The sequence below is a fragment of the Dermochelys coriacea genome, chromosome 3 (genome assembly GCF_009764565.3).
Source record: "Dermochelys coriacea isolate rDerCor1 chromosome 3, rDerCor1.pri.v4, whole genome shotgun sequence".
NCBI classification, from domain to species: Eukaryota; Metazoa; Chordata; order Testudines; family Dermochelyidae; genus Dermochelys; species Dermochelys coriacea.
Window position 1 is genome coordinate 179411393 of NC_050070.1, and position 21310 is coordinate 179432702.

A 21310-nucleotide genomic window follows, 5' to 3' on the forward strand; every position below is an offset into this window, starting at 1 on the left:
TACATCTCCCAGAGCCAGCCTGGGCCCTTACACAGGAGAGGATGTTTTTCTCTACATGGCAAAGGACGGGCTGCCATTCTTTTCTACTTCCACAACCTTGGCGTGGTGGACTTTCCAACACGACATAAACTGGTGTAATCACTTGATTGAAATCTGCTGTGTTTCCAATTGATAATGTATTCATATCTTACAGTGATAATGAAATCCTTTCTACTCCATTAGTAACTAGGGAAGATGTTAAAGAGCAGCTATTAGAATTAAATGTTTTAAATCTGCAGGACTAGATAACTTGCACACAAAAGTATTACAAGGATCAGGTGAGGAGCTCACTGAATTATTAGCATTGATATTTTACAAATCTTGGTACACTGGGGAAGTTTCACATGACTGGAAAACAGCTATTGCCATACCAATAACTTAAAAGTGGTAAATGGGATGACTAAGGTCAGCAACCCAGACACTGAGCACAGGCAAATTCATGGATAGGGTAATATCGGAAGCAAATCAGTAAAAAAGTTAAAGGATGGTAGTATAATTAATGCTAATAGTAGACAACCAATTGAACATGAGCTCCCAGTGTGATGCTGTAGCTAAGAAGGTGAACCTATGGCTGCATATGCGGGGAATATCAAGTAGTAGGGAGGTGATAATACCTCCATATACATCATTAGAGAGACCATCACAGGAGTACTGTGTTTTTTCTGGCACCCACAGTTCAAAAAGGATGTTGAAAATTTGAAAAAGGTTCTGAAAAAGAGTTACAAGGATGATTTGAGATTGGTCTGCTTAAAATGGCTTGACCTTTGAGCGTTCAGAAATTCTGAAGTAATTATCGAGCAGTTATCTAATTAAAGGAGAAACTGAGCTAAATTCTGTTTTATGTAACATACAATACTTAGCTTTATTTCTCTGTTATTTCTCTGAAGAAGCTGGTTAACAGTATGGGGAACCAAAATTAAAATTTGTTTTCATCCTGACTGGATTCTTTCCCACTTTGCTCACTGGGACTTTGGCATGCTGTCTTGTTGCTTCTAAAATCTTGGCATATTCAAGACTTTATATAATAAGATCTAGACTGAAAATCATGTCTATTGAAGATTGAAGGGTAGTAAACATTGTACCCATATTCAGAAAAAATACTAGGGTGATCCCAGGAATTATAGACCCGTGAGTCTGACCTTCAGGTAAACGGATGCAATGATTATTAAATTTGGGCACCTGAAGATTGGGGCATTCCAAATCACCACACCTTTTTGAAAATTTAGGCCTCAGTGACTTGCCCAGTGGAAAACAGGAAGTCTTTGACAGGGCACTGAACTGAACTCTGCTCTGCTCTTCTGCATCCCAGGATAGTGTCCTAGCCACTGGACTGTTCTTCTGTGTTGCAGGATGAGGGCAACAATTTGTAACACAAGTGTAAGGTTATTATATATTTTACTGAATGAATATATTAATTGTATTTACAATTTAAAAACAACATATATAAGATCGCTTCTGTCTCTAGTTATCCCAGTTGTCCTAACTTTCTGGGTTTGCTCTCTAAATGGTAAGTTTTTTTGAGCAGAGATTGTCTTGATATCTGTGTCTTATGTAGCACTAAACACACTGTGCCAGTGAATAACAAATAAAAAATAAAGGTAATTACAAAGAGCAACAGAATTTCAGCAAGTAAGCCACATAAGATGATCAAAATAATATACTCTTCATTGTGCGTAACTGTTTCAAGGTTTCGTGAATTATCTTATCTATATCCATGTTTGCAGTGGAAGGCATGCTAGAATGTGCTGTTTAAATAAAGGTTGCTGTACTCACATTCTAAAGCTGAGATAACAATACTAAAATAAGAATTTGTCATAGTGTTGCAAACCACTACTATGCTATTTTAATGGTGATGTAACCACAGATGTAACATTCTCACTAGGAGAATGCTGCTGGCTTGGCACCATTACTCCCAATATAACTGCATATGTTCTATTTGAATAAAACATCCATTTTTCAAATCTTGGTGAGAAAAAAAAAAAATCACACGGAGGAAGCTGCATAGCTGGTCTGAGTTTCCCCATAGATAAAGTAATATGTGGCATCAAAATTGACTTCAGAGCAAATAATTAAACTGAAATTAAGGGGTGAAACTGTGTTGAACAGTTTGCAGACTTGATATCCGAAATAGTCTAAATTTTACAATAAAGACCAACTCTGATCTCAGCAACAACAATATAATTGAATACAGTATCGGAATAAGCACTGTTTGCAGTGATCTCATTCAGGGCATAAGCTTTCGTGGGCTAGAACCCACTTCATCAATGAAGTGGGTTCTAGCCCACGAAAGCTTATGCCCAAATCCATTTGTTAGTCTCTAAGGTGTCACAAGGACTCCTCATTGTTTTTGTTTGCAGAGAGTACATCAAATACTAAATACCATACTAAAATAAATTATTCAGCATAAAGGAATTTATTTTGAGCAAAATATAATATACACCCATACTAAGTATATTTAACTTCTAGTATAGAATATCAGAACAGGGTATTTATGTGCATCTCAGAGTTTATATAATCAAAACAATATTTGGAAATCCCTATATCAAGTTTTGCTGTACTAACACAGCACTGTGGAGCATATGTCCAATTTACTATGCAGGGTCTTAACCCCAATTTACTATGCAGGGTCTTAATCCATATGGCTTCCATTAATAAGACCAGTTGAAGACACTTGATTACACAGTTGCATCCTCATGTAGCCTTGGATCACAGCTGAAGACCCGTATTCTTTTGATAAGGTTGTTTTAAGAGCAGGGACATCATTAAATGATCTGTGTGGGAAAACTAGTACCCCACCATTCCCCAAAATACACTTCCAATAGTCATACAGCACCACTTCTTACCACTGGAGTTTTATTACACCCAGTCCACAGGATCAATATCTTCCCTCAGATACTGACACTCATTTCCTGTTGATGAGAATGAGAACTGCTCACATACATACATACCTGAGGAAAAAGTGTCACCCAGAGGATTCTAGTTCATGTGGCATAGCCCCCTAATCAAAGACAGCCACAGCCTGCAAGGTGCTGAGCACCTTTCAGAGCCTTCATTGATTCCAATGAGAGTTGAGGTTGCTCAGTACCTCACATGATAGATGAGGCTCTAAAAGTTCTAACTCCTACTGAAGACAATAGAAAGACACTTCAATGAGAACTAAATCAAGCCCTTACTTGTGTTAAATACAATTTTTAAAAATTGATAGGAAGAGGTTTCTTAAAAATATGGGGTGAAATCCTGGCCCCATTGACATTAATGGGAATTTTGCCTCTGACTTCAATGAAGACAGGATTTCACCCATGGTTTTAATGAAGAGATGACAAAAAGAATATGAAGATATAGACACTTACAAGTCTTTCTCCTGAAAGAACTTCCAGCAGTTTGATAAGCATCCGTCCATCACGAAGATCAGTGTATAAATCTGTAATTCTACATGATACGCGTGCCAAATGTGAATTAACCCACTTTGTGAAAGTCTTCTTCTGAACTGCCTCTCGTTCATCTAGGCAAAGAAATAATACAGGATTATTCTAAGTAAACCAAACCTTATGCACAGACATAAGATGATGATATTCAAATCAATGTTTCAATATATTCAAATAAAGAGGCTTGCTAGTGTCTCCAGAGGAGTTATTTAATCAGGACATTTCACAGAAAATCCAACTTTCTTATTTTATAGTATTTTCTGATGAAGTCAGAACTGATTTCATTGGCAATTTTGCCTCAGCAATGTTTGAGAAGTAAATCTGGAGCATGGACTTCAGGATTTGGCAGCAGAACCTGTTTCTTAAGACATGAATAGGTGACTTGTAAAAGAATAACCTAAAGCAGAGGTGGGCAAACTACAGCCTCTGGGACCCTCCTGCGTGGCTTTTGAGCTCCTGGCCCAAGAGGCTAGTCCCTGGCCCCTCACCTGCTGTTCTCCCTTCCCTGCAGCCTCAGCTCACTGCACCGCCGGCGCAATGCTCTGGGTGGTGGGGCTCTGAGCTCTTGCCAGGCAGAGCAGTTGCAGAGCCGCGGCCTGACCCACTGGCTTGGCTAGCTCCAGCCGGGCGGCGCAGCTGCCTGTCCTGGTGCTCTGGGCAGCATGGCTATAGCATCACCAGCCACCGGTGCCTTAGGCAGCGCGGTAAGGGGGCAGGGGGTTTGGATAGAGGGCAGGGGAGTTCTGGGTGGTGGTCCAGGGGCGGGGGATGTGGATAGGGGTTGGGGCAGTCAGAGGATGGGGTTAAATGGGAGCAGGGGTCCCGGTGGGGGGGGGGGGGCATCAGGAAGGAGGGGGGTGTTGGATGGGGCGGCGGGGGGCAGTGGGGGCAGGGGTTCTGGGGGCCGTCAGGGGACCGGGGGGGTGTGGATGGGGCAGGGGTCCCGGGGGGGCAGTCCGGAATGAGAGGAGGGGTTGGATGGGGCAGCGGGGGGCAGTCAGGGGGTAGTCAGGGGACCGGGGGGGTGTGGATGGGGCAGGGGGTGTCAGGGAACAGGGAGTTTGGATGAGGCAGGAGTCCCGGGGGGCCGTCAGGGTGCGAGAAGCGGGGGGGAGGGGTCAGATGGGGGCGGAGGCCAGGCCACACCTGGCTGTTTGTGGAGGCACAGCCTCCCCTAAGTGGCCATCCATACAATTTCAGAAACCAGATGTGGCCCTCAGGCCAAAAAGTTTGCCCGCCTCTGACCTAAAAAGTGTCTGTGAATTATCAGACTTTCCTGTGCTTTGTTAATCTTGGTTATCTTGCAGCTTTTAAGATAATTGTCCAACTTCTGCTCTTGATTATACTGGTGTAAATTCAGAGTAATTTTATTGAAATCCATGGAGTTACTCAGGATTAATCTTGGTGCGAGAGCCGAATTTGGTCCAATGCCTCTCACTTATTTTATTCCTTTCCCCTCATAACAGTATTTATTTTAGGATTCAAAGATTTACACAACTATTTATGTAAAAGCCGGATGAATTGTTCCAGAACTACAAGAGTGAAGTTGGCCTGGATTTACATAAAGCCACAGAAAAACAGATTTTTTCGACATATTCATACCACACACTTTCATAACTGTTTGTACAGATAACCGTTGGCAAAATTCATAGTTCATTTAACGTGTATGCTACCTATAGACTACGTTAATTCAGAAACTCTTAAGTAGTAGTCTGCTGAGTATCAAACGACTTTTAGCCAGAAAAAGGTGCATCATTTGGTCACTCAGGGTCTTAACTGACTTCAGTGGACTTTGGATCAGGACCTTATTTATCAGGCCTTACACTATGAAAAGAAACCCAGTGATTTCACTGGATTCTGGAAGAGTGATAGGCCCAACTTTTCAAACTTAAGTGTCCAAAGTTAGGTTCTTAAATCCACATTTAGGCACCTAAATAAGAGGCCTGATTTCAAAGGCACTGACCATCTTAAACTCTCATTGACTTCATTGGAATCTGTGGGTACTCAGTGCTTCTGGAAATCAGGCCACTTTGACTTAGAAACCTAATTTTAGGCACCCAAAGAACTCTGAACACATTATTTTAGATATATGAAATGCTTTTGGAATGTAGGAGGGTTACATTTTCACGCAGAACTGAATCTGTCTGATGTCTCCCATGCTCCCTGGCCTTTTGGAATTTCCCAGGAGGAGCAATGTGCCTGCTTTCCTATAGACAATGCTTCTTTAGCATGGACAGGTGCATGAATCTGGCACATTCATAGCTAGTTTTACTATATTCTGCTGGACTACAGGAACTGATTGTGGCAGAATGGGAAAGGAGGAAAGAGGAGAAGAAAACTAAAGCCTAGGGGTAAGAACACAGAAAGTAAAGAAATAAATAGCAATAGTGACAAGGGGGTGGTGGTAGGGAAGGAAACAGGAAGAAGGAATCTGAAAAGGAGAGAGAGCGCTATCAGTCGCTAAATGACTGTAGATATTTATTTACTTATATGACCCGTCACTACAACATCTCAGTGCCTCCCATGTATTTCTGAATTTATTCTTGCAGTACCTTGTACGAGGGCTAATGCATTGGAACTGACCCTCAAAGGTGTTTATATTACACCAATACAATAATTTTCAACAGCCTGACACCCTGTGGTACAGTTTGCAGTGTTCTCTCTTTGTGAAGTACAGTGTTACAATAACATGGCAACACAACAGGAAGTTCGTAGTAACTGAGGCTTGCTTTCTGATACCGACAGGAACCAACCCTAGTTTATTACATGCTGCAGACCTTTGCCCCACTGAGCTATCTACTCCTGATTGTGTTGTAACTTTTCCCCACAAAATGCTCAATGCTTTGTGACCACATATTTCATTCTGACAGGTTTCAGAGTAGCAGCTGTGTTAGTCTGTATCTGCAAAAAGAAAAGGAGTACTTGTGGCACTTTAGAGACTAACATTTATTTGAGCATAAGCTTTCGTGAGCTACAGCTCACTTCATCGGATGCATACCTTCTAATTATTATTACAACATCACAACGTCAGCAATACAAAGCCAAGATATATACTGTTAATAAGCAGCGTGAACAGGATGTGGGCCACTTCATTAGAAAGCACAGACTCTTTTCTAGCAAAGCAATACTACAAAACCAAAAATAGAGTCAAAAGATACAGCCTCCCATACTCAAGCTGCTCCTCATTTCCAGCAGCATAATAGCACAGTTTGCTCAATCTTGCACCCAAAGGAAAAAACCCATCATATCTGGCTAGTGGAAATACTAGTCTATCCAAATAATAATTTAAATATACTCTCTAGTAACCTTAAACATGCTGTTCAGAACTATTTGTAGTGAATTCCTTAGAATGCTTTATCTGCACAGTTGCATGTCTGCTAATTCATGCGTCAAATCAAGAATGATTCCTTTTAACTAGTGAGTCACAGAAAACAGTTAAAGAACTAGCAACATTTTACATCTATTAAAAAATTTCCAACAATTATCACTTCTCCCTTCACCATAAAGCTTGCATAAAAACTCATTGTGATCCAGATGTGTCCAAGAACACTACATAATGTATATTTATTTAACTACTGTATTTTCTATATAGCAATGCAACATTAAGAGATGTCTGTTATATTTACTCTATAGATAGATAGATACTGGTACAGACTTATAGTTCGGATGTTCAAAGCATTATAGCTTCAAGAAAGCTGTGAAATCTAGTTACTAAGTTATCTGTAATGGAATCTATTAAAATAAACACATTATTATCAGCCATTCTCCAGTCCTCCTTAGGGTGCAGATTAAACGTAATTGGTGGCAAAAGCAAACCAGAGGATACCATGTTGTTTTAGCAGGTGGCAATTGAGGGGCCAAACATATGGACTAATCAGGGAAAGGTAAAACAGAATATGGACGTTATATGAAAAAATATGTGATACATTGGGCCAGATACTCGGCTAGCATAAACCTGTGTTAACTTCAACCGAGCTCTAGTACTTTACAGCTGATGATGATCTGGCCCATTGTCTGAGGAAGGAAAACAGCTGTGTGGGTTAAACAACAATGTATTTCAGTTAATCCATCCCCTGGAAGTCACCTCTGTTTCCTTAAGCAGTGACTTCCATCCTTTTCACCCTGGAGGCCCTACCACTCCTCTGACAGATCAGTAGCTGGCTGCTCCTCTCACACTGTCTCCCCCTTCCAGTCATGTCCCAGTACAGTTGCTGCTCCCCTCCTTCTACCTATTCACTCTCTCTGTCTTGTCTTTTGTGATTTCCATTATTTCCTTTGCATTGGCATGGGTTGTTTCTGATTTTTTGTTTCTCCACCCTCCTTTGTCTTGTTTTCACCCCTTTTCCTCCCACCCCGGTGGTTCCTTCCTTCTCTCCCCCGTGTTTACACTAACTTAAAGATAGAAATGGAGGCAATACAAATTCTAGTTACTGCACCTGTGATGTTTTCAGACATGAAATCTCTTTCTCTCTAATTTTCATGCTCTAAATCTTATGTCTCTCCAATCCCTGTACATTCCAGTTATTTGTTATAATCCATATCTGGATTTGTGGGCTGAGAGAAGGGGTGTTTCTGTCTTTCTTACTGCCCACTATGATTGACCAGTAAGGATGGAAAAACGAACTTGCCATTGGGAAAGTCAAATTACTGACTGGCCGAATGCATCCACTTGCCTGCATTGAGAAAGCCCTGCTTGATAGTAAATAGCCAAGCTCCCACACCGCCTTGTGGAATGCCACTGACTGCCAGCTCTTCAGGAGAGCTGGCAAATAGACAATAAAAGATACCCAGGAATGCAGCTCTGCAGCCCTTTCTGGACTCCCACTTTCCTTACCCACCCCAGGGCATTCTGTCTCTCTCACTGGGTGCAGCTATCCTGGAAAAATTCAGCTCTGTAATTCTCCATTGATAGTAGCAACAGTGCAACCACCAGAGTTAGACTGCAGGCGTTTTTACCATCACATTATGTATAACCCCTGTAGTACTGTATATAATATATATATACTTTATACATGTTTTTATATATGGAACTAGAAAACAAGATTAAAACGGTTGATAAGTTTATTTGAATGGGGTGTGGCATGTAGTCTTAAAACCTCTACTGACTATTTCTGCTTGGCATTTCACAACGATGGCAGATTTTTGCAACTGATTTCACCATCAGCTTCAAACTGATAAACTGCAAGTAGATTTTTTATTCAGGTCTTTTAAGTTAAAACACGCATAGAATTAAACAAAGACCATCAATTTTATTTGCATATCTATTTTAATCCAGGAATTGCACCTACACCTTAGAAAATGCAACAAAGCATGGAAAATAACTAATTGATGCTATATTCATGTATATGCTATTATACAAAAGTAAAACGTATATGTATATATATTAATATACATTAATAATTAATTATGGGTATTTAATATCAATAGTGGGAAAGGAAGCACCATTTATAGTCACTCATGCCTTTTAAGTTTACATTAACAAATGTGACACTTTTGACAAATATCCTTCATATCTTTAAAGAGTTATTTTTAGATTTTGAACAATCTAATTGAAACCAGAGGATATGGGTGGAGCTGCCAGTGTCTTTTAGCTCGTGAAAACATTTTTCCCAGGGGTAAAGACAAACGAGCATCATGCAAAACATGCACAGCAGGAAAAAGGAAGTAGCTCTTAACAGCTGTATTGATAATACAGACTCCAACTTATCTTGAGGCAACATTAGGAAGGAAATTTCCTTTGGACGGAAACCCCTCTGATAAATACGATTAGCAGGTGGACTTGCAGCTCATGCTTAGTGCTTGTGATTTACTGTGGCTGACTTGGTTTAGTAAGTAAACAGGAGTTAGGTAATAAACTTTCCTTAAACACTCTTCCTTTATAATTTTAGCAACATTCTGAAATATTAAGGGTGGGATTTTCAAAGCTGCTAAAGGAATCTGGATGCCCAATTCTCATTAAAATTAAAGGGATTGTAGGATTCTGGATAAAAAATCCAGGAACCATATTCTGCTGTCGATTACACCAGTGCCATCCTATTGAATTCAATGAACTCAGTGGGCTTGCACCAGTATAATGGAGAATTTGGCTCAGGATATGAAGTGGGAAGTACGAAAATCCAGCCAACAAGCACAAACATACACAGCCCTCCCCGCAATGTGCAGAACAGTGATATCAGCACTAATGATGTAAAAGTTTAACTGGTTAACTGATTAACGGATAAGCAGTCTTATCGATTTCAGTTAACAGTTAAACTCCGCTGCCGCACTGCGGGTGGCAGCCAGGAGGGACCCCGGGTGCGCAGCCGGCAGATGAATCCCAGCTGGGACACCAGCAGCAGGGACCGGCAGCGAGGATCCCCGGGCACAGGGGCTGGCAGCTGGGGGGCCGTATAAAACATGGGGGTGCTGCAGCACCCTCCACACCCCTAGTTCCCCAGTTAAACGTGTAACCAATAAATTTTTAGTCGGTTACACAGTTACTCTTTTTAACCGCTATTTACATCCCTAATCAGCACCGTTCCTTTAGCACAAAGGTAATCAAATGTTGTGGCTGCAAACCGCTACCTGAACTGGAAGATTGTTTCTGAATTCAGTTTAAAGATTGTTTGCCTCTTCCACATTGACCAAAGCTTGGTTTAAACAGATTGAGCCCCAACCATTTAAAATTGGGTTTTAAATCTGTTCAGCAAGCACTGTACCCAGCCCAACACAAGCAGAAGAACTTTAAACCCAGCTTTTTCAAGGTATTTAGACGCTGCTGCACTCAATGTTGCAGCACCTAACAGACTTAGGCTCCTAAAGCTAATTTTCAAAAGAGATTTAGGCATTTAGGAGTCAAAATCGTATTGACAGTTGATGCCTAGAAGGTATAACCACCACTTAGCTGGAAATAGATGCTGTGCTCAATCTGATAAACTGCAAAGGGAGGGTTCTAAAATTAGCACAAATGATATAGGAAAAAAGAGCAGGAAATTAATTAAACCAGAAAAAGAAACCATGAAAGAAGAATTAAGTGTCTGACTAATACTAGCTGCAGGGTGTTTAACCTACAATCTAGACTACCAGTATTGTCGGAACATAATGTTTAGACACAGGGCTGAAGCTTCATCTCAAGTCTTCCCTGCTGTGCCCAGGTAATAAGCAGTGTATTGTATATGTTATACACAATCAGTTGTAGACCTGTGCAATACTTCAACCAGGGTAAATGCAGGACATGTTTTCCTTCCTAATGGCAAATGCAACAGCTTCTTTATATTTAAATATTTTTTTACAAGCTGAATATAATTTCTGAAACGTAAAAATATTTTTTTTCCTGTACAGTAAAGAAATATAGACAGTATGCTCTTCCCATCAAACTCTATTAAATACACTGTCTTAATGATCAAATTTAGGCTCCTGGCTTTTGCTTACGATATTCAACAACAGCAGCTTCCCAGAACTCTTAGAATCATAAGAATTCAGGTCCACAGTGCAGAGAGGAAAACAGAACTTTCTTTCTCAGGCTAATGTTCACTCTATTCTCGGCTTTTCAGGATACAGGATATTACGCTGGTCTAATGTTTTTACACAGATGCAAAGATATGGAATTCAGCTGCCAACAGATGATTTCAAAAATTCCAACCATTCCTGAAGGTCTTCCTATTAAGAAGGATGCCTGAGAAAACTATGATTGGTTATCTGGACAACTCTGTTATAATCTGTGCAGATTTTATTGTGAAGAAACACAAACAAACATATTCACTGTGACAATCTACAGCTTTCACTGCTTTATAACTGTAAGAGCCAGTTAAATATAATGGGTGAAATTCTGTGCTGCATCTCTAAGTGGCACAGCCCAGAATTTGCAACCCAGGTGGAAGGTAGATAATGCAGCTTTCAGCCACCTCTGCACTTCCCTATCCTGGTCTGGTCTGGGGCCCTCTGCACAACTTGCACAGCTCTGGGCCTGCCCCACAACATACCATCTACACCAGGACCTGTGAAGGGATCTTCGTGGGCAGTCTTATGCCTGACTTCTAGAGTTCCTTTGTAATCTTCCTACAGCTAGAACTGGGGCTTGTAGGGTGCCTTTACGAGGCCACAAGGAGGCCAGAGTAGGGGTGAGTCTCTCACCCAGTATCTTTAACAGCAGCAGCAGGTGCTGTACAATAATTCTAAGGTGGAACAAAAGTGTGTCCTTTCGGACAGTGGATTCTCAATCAAGGGTACGTGTACCCCTGGGGTACACAGAGGTCTTCTAGGGGATATTCAACTAATCTAGATCAGTGTTTCTCAACTTGGGGGTTTCAGAGTAGCAGCGGGTTTGCAACTCCCAAGGTGGTTGCAAGAGCAAGGCCAGCATTAGAAGGCCCTAGTGTGCAACGTACAAGGTGCTGGTAGAGACTCCTTGTGTTGTTGTACTCATACACTTACATAAGGACCAGGGACAATCAGGAGCCCTGGACTGTAAGCTCCTCCAGGCTGATACTGTCTTTTTACATGCCTGCTAAGCTGCTAGCACATGACAGTGCTATACAGATAAATATGATTATTGTTATTACAAGCACAGGGAGAATAAAACTCATGAACTCATAATATCACTTGCTCTAAAACATAAAACTAACTCAAACTAAAATCATGTCTGTTATGCTAATGAAGACTAATTTAAAATGTTTAGAATCCACCAAAAGGAGAGAAAAAAATATCAAGTGGGAACTAAGATTACTAGACACTAATAGAAAAAGGTCACTATTATGAACACAAAAAACACAGCTCCTCCTAATGTTACTGCATTCTAAAACTGTATCCATATTTCCCTTTTAGAATAAGGCAAATAAAACTGGACAGCAAAGTTTCTTGTCTTCTAGCATTGAGCTGGTTTTCCATCTGCTGACAAGATGTTGGTACTGAAAATATGGACTGATAAAAGCATAAAGAAAGGTATTTAACCTGGAAGCCAAAATCCCCAATAAAGTCAAAGTGAGCATTCCAAAGCTGAGAACATTATTTCATATATGTGCCATATTTAATAACGCTGGATGAACTTCTAAAATAATGGCCATCTGCTTTATTTTTACTTCAATCTCTCAGGTAGTTTAACACAGGCAAGTGGCTCCAACTGATGTTTTCAATGTAAAACTAGTGCACTCAAAAGGGTTATTTTATTACACAAAACAGACTACAGATGAATTTGTTGCATTGGATTAATTCCACTGAAGAAAAGGGTGTTATAACCAGGGTTTTACATACATGTGTTTGAACTTCACCCATTAAAGATTAAAAAGGTAAGAAATTATTCTGCTCACATTGTGTTTGGCCACTGACTTCCATTTGGAGCAGGATCAAGCCTCTAGAGCCTCCCCTACTTTACCACAATGGCTTAATGTTCCCAAACTTCAAAACAACACTGTGTATTTCACAATTCTTCCTCATTTACTGGGAAGCACCAGAGGGAGTTTAAGTCCTACATCCCAACACACGTTATAAACAATATATCATATATATAGTTTGATTGCCTAAAATATCTTAAAATGAGAAAAGGAAAACAGCTGCACAAGGCTATCACCGTAAAAACCGTTCTGATATTTTCTCTTTGATGTCGCTAAACCTTGCCCAGAAGATAAAATGTTGCATAAAACCATGTTAAGTAGTCAGCCAAGCAGTTCAGAGTTTGGGAGGACAGGTATTTTCATAGTCGTTATTTTTGCATAGGGTTGATAGCTGTTTGGTGCTATAATATCAAAAGATGCCACCAGAAGGTTGAGAAAGGCAGCATACTAGACTATGTCCATATGTGACAATCACTGGGAGGTCTCACATTCCAATAAATGTAACATAAAAGCCATCTGGGGTTAAAAGACTAAACAAAGAGAAAATCTCAGCCTATCTTTATTCTAAAGAGGACAAATCGCATAGCAGGTTTACAGAGAGGAAGAGGCTTTGACCTATCCTCACTAGATTGATTTAAACTATGCAAATCAGATATTCAACCTGACTTCTGTATTATGGGAAACCATAGTTAAATTATTTTTACAAATTGAAGAATATCCATTGAAATGCAACTGTCATAATGGAGAATTAAATCCATTTAACACCTTAGGTGACACGCCTGCAAATCTGTATGCCTGTGTTTAGCTTTAAGCACATAAGCTGTCCCATTGACTTCAATGAGACTACTCACATGACTGAAGTTAAGCACAGGCACACGGCCTAGTCACATTTTTCCCTAGCTCCAGAAATTATATCCTGAAAAAAAATTCTACAGGGACATATAAATGAACAGCATCGGGACTGGAGCACCCAAGGGGAAAAGATAGTGGGTGCTCAGCACCCGCTAGCAGCCCTCCCCCCCCCACTGCCCCCCTTCTGCACCTCCCGCCGCTGGCAGGCCCTGCCAATCAGCTCCTTCTCCTCCCCTCCCTTCGTTCCTTCACCACACCAAAATTAGCTGTTCAGCAGCATGCAGGAGGCACTGGGGGAGGAGCAGGGGCAGGAAGAGGCGGGGGAGGGGCAGAATGGGGTGGGAAGGGGTGGGGCCGGGGTGAGACCTTGGGGAAAGGGATGGAGTAGGAGCGGGGGCTGGGACTGAGCGGGGGTTGAGCACCCCACAGGAAATCGGCGCCTATAGTGAACAGCCTTACATAACAGACGAATAGCCTGAGCAGAATAATAAAGGAGCTACTGTCCGGTGTATAGCTCAGACAAATCTGCACGTACTAATAGAATAAAAATATCTTAGTGCTGTTAAAATACACAAATTCAGCACAACCAATTTTGTCCTGAGCGTTTAAGTCTCTTGGGGAAAAAATTGTAAATGTGATCAAGTCAGAGACATCACCTTTTTAAAAGGTAACTCAGAAAATAACTGACTTGTCCCAAGATATTGTCTATGAAACTCCCACAAAGGAAGAATGAAAATGACCAAGATTACAGCAGTGTTCTGAACTACACATAGTCTTGTGTGGCCTTTGTAGCTTCCTCCAGAAACATTCTTTACTGGCACAGTGTAGGAATGGGCCAAAAGGTTTTCACAAAAATCTTTCCCCATACACTAGATGATTAAAGGCTGACATTAGGGGCTAGTGCTAGTTCTCTGAACAGCCTAGGTAGGCAGCTGATATGGCACTACCTTACCCATACCACTACTACCTGTTATTTCCCTCCTGTCTAGCAAACCAAATAGAGCGAATGTATTTTTAAAATAAACCTACTTCTCTTTGTTGTTTGGAGAAGGGAAGATAAGAAGTTTTCAATTTTGGAGGGTAGGGGAGATTATTTATGACCTCCTCTCCATGCCACTTCTTTTCCTTCAGTCTTCTCCATTTCCTCCTCAGATGCAGTACTGTTGGTTCCGCTTCCCCACTCCCTACTTACCTTAATGATGAACTTAGGGCTCAGACATGTCTGCGACTGGGCCTAGATGCAACTAACTGCCCATTTCTATGATTCAGCTGTGTGTACATACTAGTGTATAGGGTAACCTGGAGTGCTCCACATTCTGGAGCTCCAAGATCGTACATGTCAAGACGCTCTGGAATATGAAGTACACAACTGTTCACTGGGATTATAATTTAGAATAGAGAAAAGGAGATAGGAGTGTTTTGACTCAGTGCAGCCTCATGTTCACCATTAAGGCAGGGAAGTGGGAACACACTGCCATGGTAGACAGAAGCTAACACTCAATCATGAATGCATTTAATCTTTTGAAAATATAAAATCTGGGAGTTAAATTTATAATGATTTGCGGTTAAACTATATATTTGTACTGTTAGATTAAATATTTTAAATTGACAACCATATATTTAAATAACCACTGCATTAATTGGGGGTTAATAATATTTTCAGTTTAATAGTTTGATTTAATAACCTTGCTCATGCTTTGTTCAGTTCATTCTGTTTCCATGGTCACAGAATAATTTACCTCTGATGATTACAAGGTACATTGTATATGGCAATATACTGTTCTGTACAGTGAGATTGCCAAATAAAAGCAGTAACAAATCAGGTAATAATGCTGGATATCAGCATGCATATGCAGCTTTAGTCTGCAGAAGAGAAGAATGAGGGGGGATTTGATAGCTGCTTTCAACTACCTGAAAGGGGGTTTCAAAGAGGATGGCTCTAGACTGTTCTCAATGGTAGCAGATGACAGAACGAGGAGTAATGGTCTCAAGTTGCAATGGGGGAGGTTTAGATTGGATATTAGGAAAAACTTTTTCACTAAGAGGGTGGTGAAACACTGGAATGCGTTACCTAGGGAGGTGGTAGAATCTCCTTCCTTAGAGGTTTTTAAGGTCAGGCTTGACAAAGCCCTGGCTGGGATGATTTAACTGGGACTTGGTCCTGCTTTGAGCAGGGGGTTGGACTAGATGACCTTCTGGGGTCCCTTCCAACCCTGATATTCTATGATTCTATGTGCTATGGTTTGGAGTTAAAATGGCCCCTAAGCTTGCCCTTGATTAAAGCAGAATGAATATTGGCAATAAAAAATGTCTAGGTTACAGTAAAAGTTACTTGTACTAACTGAAGGAATCTATGGATAATTTAGAACATAAGGCTATTTCTAAAAAGATTACTAACAAGAAGCATTAAAAGGAAAAACTGTCTTCTACATGAGCCCAGCTCTGCAAGTCTGCCATACAGAGAGCTCCCATTAGTCCCAATATTTACATAGCTCACATCTTGCAGAACTGAGCCCTTTAATCTGTGTGTTTAAGAAATGCTCCAGAAAAACCTGCATTAAAAAATTAAACCCCACTGTACATTACACCCCACTATCAACGTCTGTCAGTCAGTCAGAATGTACACAAAAATTCAACCATAAAAAAGGACGCAGCTAATCAAAACTTTATGTACAATTTCTTCATTTCAAAGACATCACCTCCTTGAATCTTCTCTAGAAGCTCTCCAGGGTATAATTAAGGTTGAGTTTCAACGTTCATTCTAATCTCTCGCTTCAGAATTTTCCTTTTGGTGTGAAAATTTCCATGCTTGGTCCCAGCCCAAAGGCAATTTTATTTATTTATTTATTTTATTTATTTATCTGTGTGTGTTTGTTTTTTGGCAGGATGAGTGGGGACCTTTAAGCAAATTCACTTCAACCTTTAGAGTTATGCACCGGGAGGGGGGGGTGGTTTGGAGGATAGCCTTTTCCGGTAAGAAATGTCTTTGCTCAGATAATTAACTCCAAAGTGGCTGAAGAGAGAGGCTGAAATTTCTAGTACCCAAACTTGACTTGTTCTATAGATCTCACTGAGATATAAAAGGCAAGGCAAATTTGAAGGAAATTGGTTTCAATAATTATAAAGTTTCAAAGATTGAAAATACCAGTAGGTATTTTCATGCATGCATACTTAAACTTTTCTAACCTTTGTAAAATGAATTGTTAAGGGGGCTCTGATTAAGGATACTGTAGTCTGGTGATGGAGTTTATAAACTTCACAGGTTGAAAATCTCTATATCAAGGAACTCACTTACGGAAAGCAGAATTAGTGAGAATGATAACTCCAGTTCAAATTGTCTACCAAGCTCATCGACTCACATATACCTTCAGATTTCTTTTTTCATTCCCCTTTTCTTTATGTATTTAAAAAAAAAAGCAGGGAAATTAAATGCCAAAACCTAATATTAATACAATATAAAGAGAATAAAGAAAACTCAAAACTCAGGAAATTCCCAAAGGGAGGGTTATTCCAACAACGCTGCCTTGGCTATGTGGCATATATGTAGCATATTCTAGATCTGTTTTCAAATATAAACCTTAGTGTATTATTTTGTTATAAATATATACCATAAGATATACAATGCAGCTTAATTAATGTTCTTGGTGCAATCATAAAAACTCAGGAAATTCCAAAAGTTGGGTGTTTGATTACTCATTATTAATGGTGCATTCATGGTATATAACATATATAAATCATTTAACCCCCAGTTCAGGACGGTATTGTACTTACGCACACATCTACATAAGTAAGTGAACAGTCCCATTGAACTCATGGGACTAAAGTCAGGCATGTACTTAAATACTTTGCTGAACTGAATCCATAATTCATATATATACACATAGACATGAATACAGACTCTCAGAGTAAAAAGAAAATTCAGTCCATATAGTAGCTGAAAAATTAAAAATGAAATAGGCTGATAGACTTCCTACAGTCTGAAGGCATATATATTTTCAAAAGTGCACGTCTGTGTTCTGTGTGTGCTCAACATCTGATGCACACCCACAAATCAGGGATTTTCATGAGCACATACCTATTGAGCTCATGTAAGCCTGACTCAAACACATATGCAGCTCACGGGTGTGAAAAATGCTCTGTGTATACACTTTTCAAAAACTGGTCCATAGTGACTTGCAACAGCTGCTGGAAAGTGTAATTCAAACTTGGCAACAGCAGCTAAACCAGAAATGAGGGTTTACTTATGTAAATCAGAGAACAAAAAAGCCATTTTGGTATTAACAGGTTTCAGAGTAGCAGCCGTGTTAGTCTGTATTCGCAAAAAGAAAAGGAGTACTTGTGGCACCTTAGAGACTAACAAATTTATTTGAGCATATGCATAAGCTTTCGTGAGCTACAGCTTATTCTCAGATAAATTTGTTAGCCTCTAAGGTGCCACAAGTACTTCTTTTCATTTTGGTATTAAGTAATTTGTACAAAGACATACTAAAACTAAAACTATGCTAACAAATGTTTATAGTCAAGCACATCCATGGAATTCAGAAGAGACAAGGATGAAAGGCAGCCCTTTACCCAACCGATAGTTCCTGCCATTGCAGGCATCATCCAATAGTGTTAATTTACTCACCTTGGCTCAAATTCTGCAGTGTGGAAATGGCATTTCACCACTGAAACAACAAGGAGTCTGGTGGCACCTTAAAGGCTAACAAATTTATTTGGGCATAAGATTTTGTGGGTAAAACACCACTTCTTAATCTTTCAGAGTAGCAGCCGTGTTAGTCTGTATTCGCAAAAAGAAAAGGAGTACTTGTGGCACCTTAGAAACTAACAAATTTATTAGAGCATAAGCTTCTTCATCTGTTAGTCTTTAAGGCGCCACCAGACTCCTTGTTGTTTTTGTGGATAGAGACTAACACAGCTACCCTTTGATATTTGATATTGAGCTGCCAATGTGATATGGCTGTGAAAAAAGGTAATGCGGTTTTGGGATGCATCAGGAGAGGCATTTCCAGTAGGGATAAGGAGGTTTTAGTACCGTTATACAAGGCACTGGTGAGACCTCACCTAGAATACTGTGTGCAGTTCTGGTCCCCCATGTTTAAAAAGGATGAATTCAAACTGGAGCAGGTACAGAGAAGGGCTACTAGGATGATCCGAGGAATGGAAAACTTGTCTTATGAAAGGAGACTTAAGGAGCTTGGCTTGTTTAGCCTAACTAAAAGAAGGTTGAGGGGAGATATGATTGCTCTCTATAAATATATCAGAGGGATAAATACAGGAGAGGGAGAGGAATTATTTAAGCTCAGCACCAATGTGGACACAAGAACAAATGGGTATAAACTGGCCACCAGGAAGTTTAGACTTGAAATCAGACGAAGGTTTTTAACCATCAGAGGAGTGAAGTTTTGGAATAACCTTCCAAGGGAAGCAGTGGGGGCAAAAGATCTATCTGGTTTTAAGATTCTACTCGATAAGTTTATGGAGGAGATGGTATGATGGGATAATGGGATTTTGGTAAGTAACTGATCTTTAAATATTCAGGGTAAATAGGCCAAATCCCCTGAGATGGGATATTAGATGGATGGGATCTGAGTTACTATAGAAAATTCTTTCCTGGGTATCTGGCTGGTGAATCTTGCCCATATGCTCAGGGTTTAGCTGATTGCCATATTTGGGGTCGGGAAGGAATTTTCCTCCAGGGCAGATTGGAGAGGCCCTGGAGGTTTTTCGCCTTCCTCTGTAGCATGGGGCATGGTTGACTGGAGGGAGGCTTCTCTGCTCCTTGAAGTTTTGAACCATGATTTGAGGACTTCAATAGCTCAGACATGGGTGAGGTTTTTCATAGGAGTGGTGGGTGACATTCTGTGGCCTGCGCTGTGCAGGAGGTCGGACTAGATGATCAGAGTGGTCCCTTCTGACCTTAGTATCTATGAATCTATGAATCTATGAATTTCACCAATGATAGATTCTCGTCTTAAAGCGCCAGCATAGCTAGTTTGGAGAGAATCCCCAACATACTACGCTGGGGGACATAGCCTGGGGAAATAGGACATGGCCAAAACTTCCTTATACCCCAGTAATTGCCATGAGCCTTCTGGGGCCATTGGCTGCTGGAGTTATTTAGAGTGGAACTCGAGAAATGCAACGCACAATTGACCCTAGATAGCAGGAGTGCATAGGCCATGGTGGTGTACCACCCTTGAGGTGGGTTGCACACTTGTCAGCCAGAGTCAAGAATTTGCCACCAGCTGTCAGCAAAAGGCAGATAAGGACAAAATTCCACTTTTAATCAAAGCTGACCAAACCTTTTTTGAATGAAAAGATTTGGGGGGTGGGAGGGGTGAGGAGGGGAATGGCCTTTTTTCTAGTAAGATTTAAGAAAAATTGTTTATTTAAAAAAAATCCACATTTTTTTAAGTCATGGTTTTATTCCCCCCCCTTACTCCCTCACCCCTCCATTTTCAAAAATCAAGAAATGTGGCTCTTTTTATTGTTAAGGTATTTTCTGCCTTAAAATCTGAAAGAAAAAGAAAACAAAATCATTCCTGGAAGGGCAAGAAGGGACACAGTAAGTCAAACACCTTTAAATGGCCTTTTAAAGATTATTTTCAAAATTCATGTGCTAAATCCTAGTGGCCCGATTTTCAGAAGGACTGAGTACCCGTATTTTTCATTGATAAAACAACAACTTTGTACAGGTGTAAATAACTACACAAACCACGGGACAATTGAGAATCAGGCCCCATAAACACAATTCTTCCCTCACGCACCCAGGTGCAAATCAGGAATCCCTCCACTGAAGTCAATACACGTACATCAATATAAAACATGCATAACTGAATCAGGTCCAACATTTTACTACTGAGCCTACAGGGCCAAATTTGAGCTTGATTTATACCCTGTGCAACACCACTAGAATAAAATTGCACAGATTTTGACTCAACACAATGTAGCTGGATTCCATATGTTATTTTTAATTACATGGATACCCATACTCTTGTGAATAATTTCAAAAACTCTCCCACACTAGAGCAACTTTTTTAGCCTAGTTACAAACCCCCACACAAGGATTTATGTAACAGAAATGTTATGAAAGTCCCATCAGGCACCACTATATATATATGAAGGGAGAAACATGCCACCATTTCTATTTCACAGGTCACATCTCACAATGTGAACTCTTATAACAATAACCTAAGCAAAAGCTGTGATCAATCACATCCAGATTCATCTAAAACATAATATGGTATGACTGGATTATCACCACACCTGTGAAAATGGCAAGATTCCAAAAAGATATGTGGGTAATAACTCGGGATCTGGTTGGAGGTAGTGCTACAGCTGCTCAAAGAGAACTTTTTTCCTTTTGTGTTAAAAGCAACATAAACCTCTCTCTTTTGGATGAGGCAATGTGTACGGAGAGCAATTTACATCAGCCACACAAATCCCAAGTAAATGAAGCACACGTGGGGGCCGATGGGATGAAATTCACCCCACAGAGTGGTGTGCAGCCCCCACGACCGGAATAGTAGCTACTAGATTCATTTAAACGACGATCCCACGGCCCTTCTGGCTCATGCCCCTCTCACCACATTCTGCACAGGTGCTTGTGGGACTGGCATGGAGACCACCCCTTCACAGGCACTCTGCTGGTGGCTTACTCTAGCCTAGGGAGCCTCACCAGAC

At 40.5% G+C, this 21310-nt stretch overlaps 1 protein-coding gene across 3 annotated transcripts in view; it reads right to left on the reverse strand.

Annotated features, from left to right (window-relative positions):
* Positions 1 to 21310, reverse strand: part of SPTBN1 (spectrin beta, non-erythrocytic 1) — a 222708-nt gene that overhangs the window by 79840 nt on the left and 121558 nt on the right. For all 3 annotated transcript variants that reach the window (XM_038394320.2, XM_038394321.2, XM_038394322.2), the window contains one exon: positions 3390 to 3541. In XM_038394320.2, coding sequence (XP_038250248.1) covers positions 3390 to 3541 — 152 coding nt within the window. The remainder of the gene's footprint in view (positions 1 to 3389; positions 3542 to 21310) is intronic.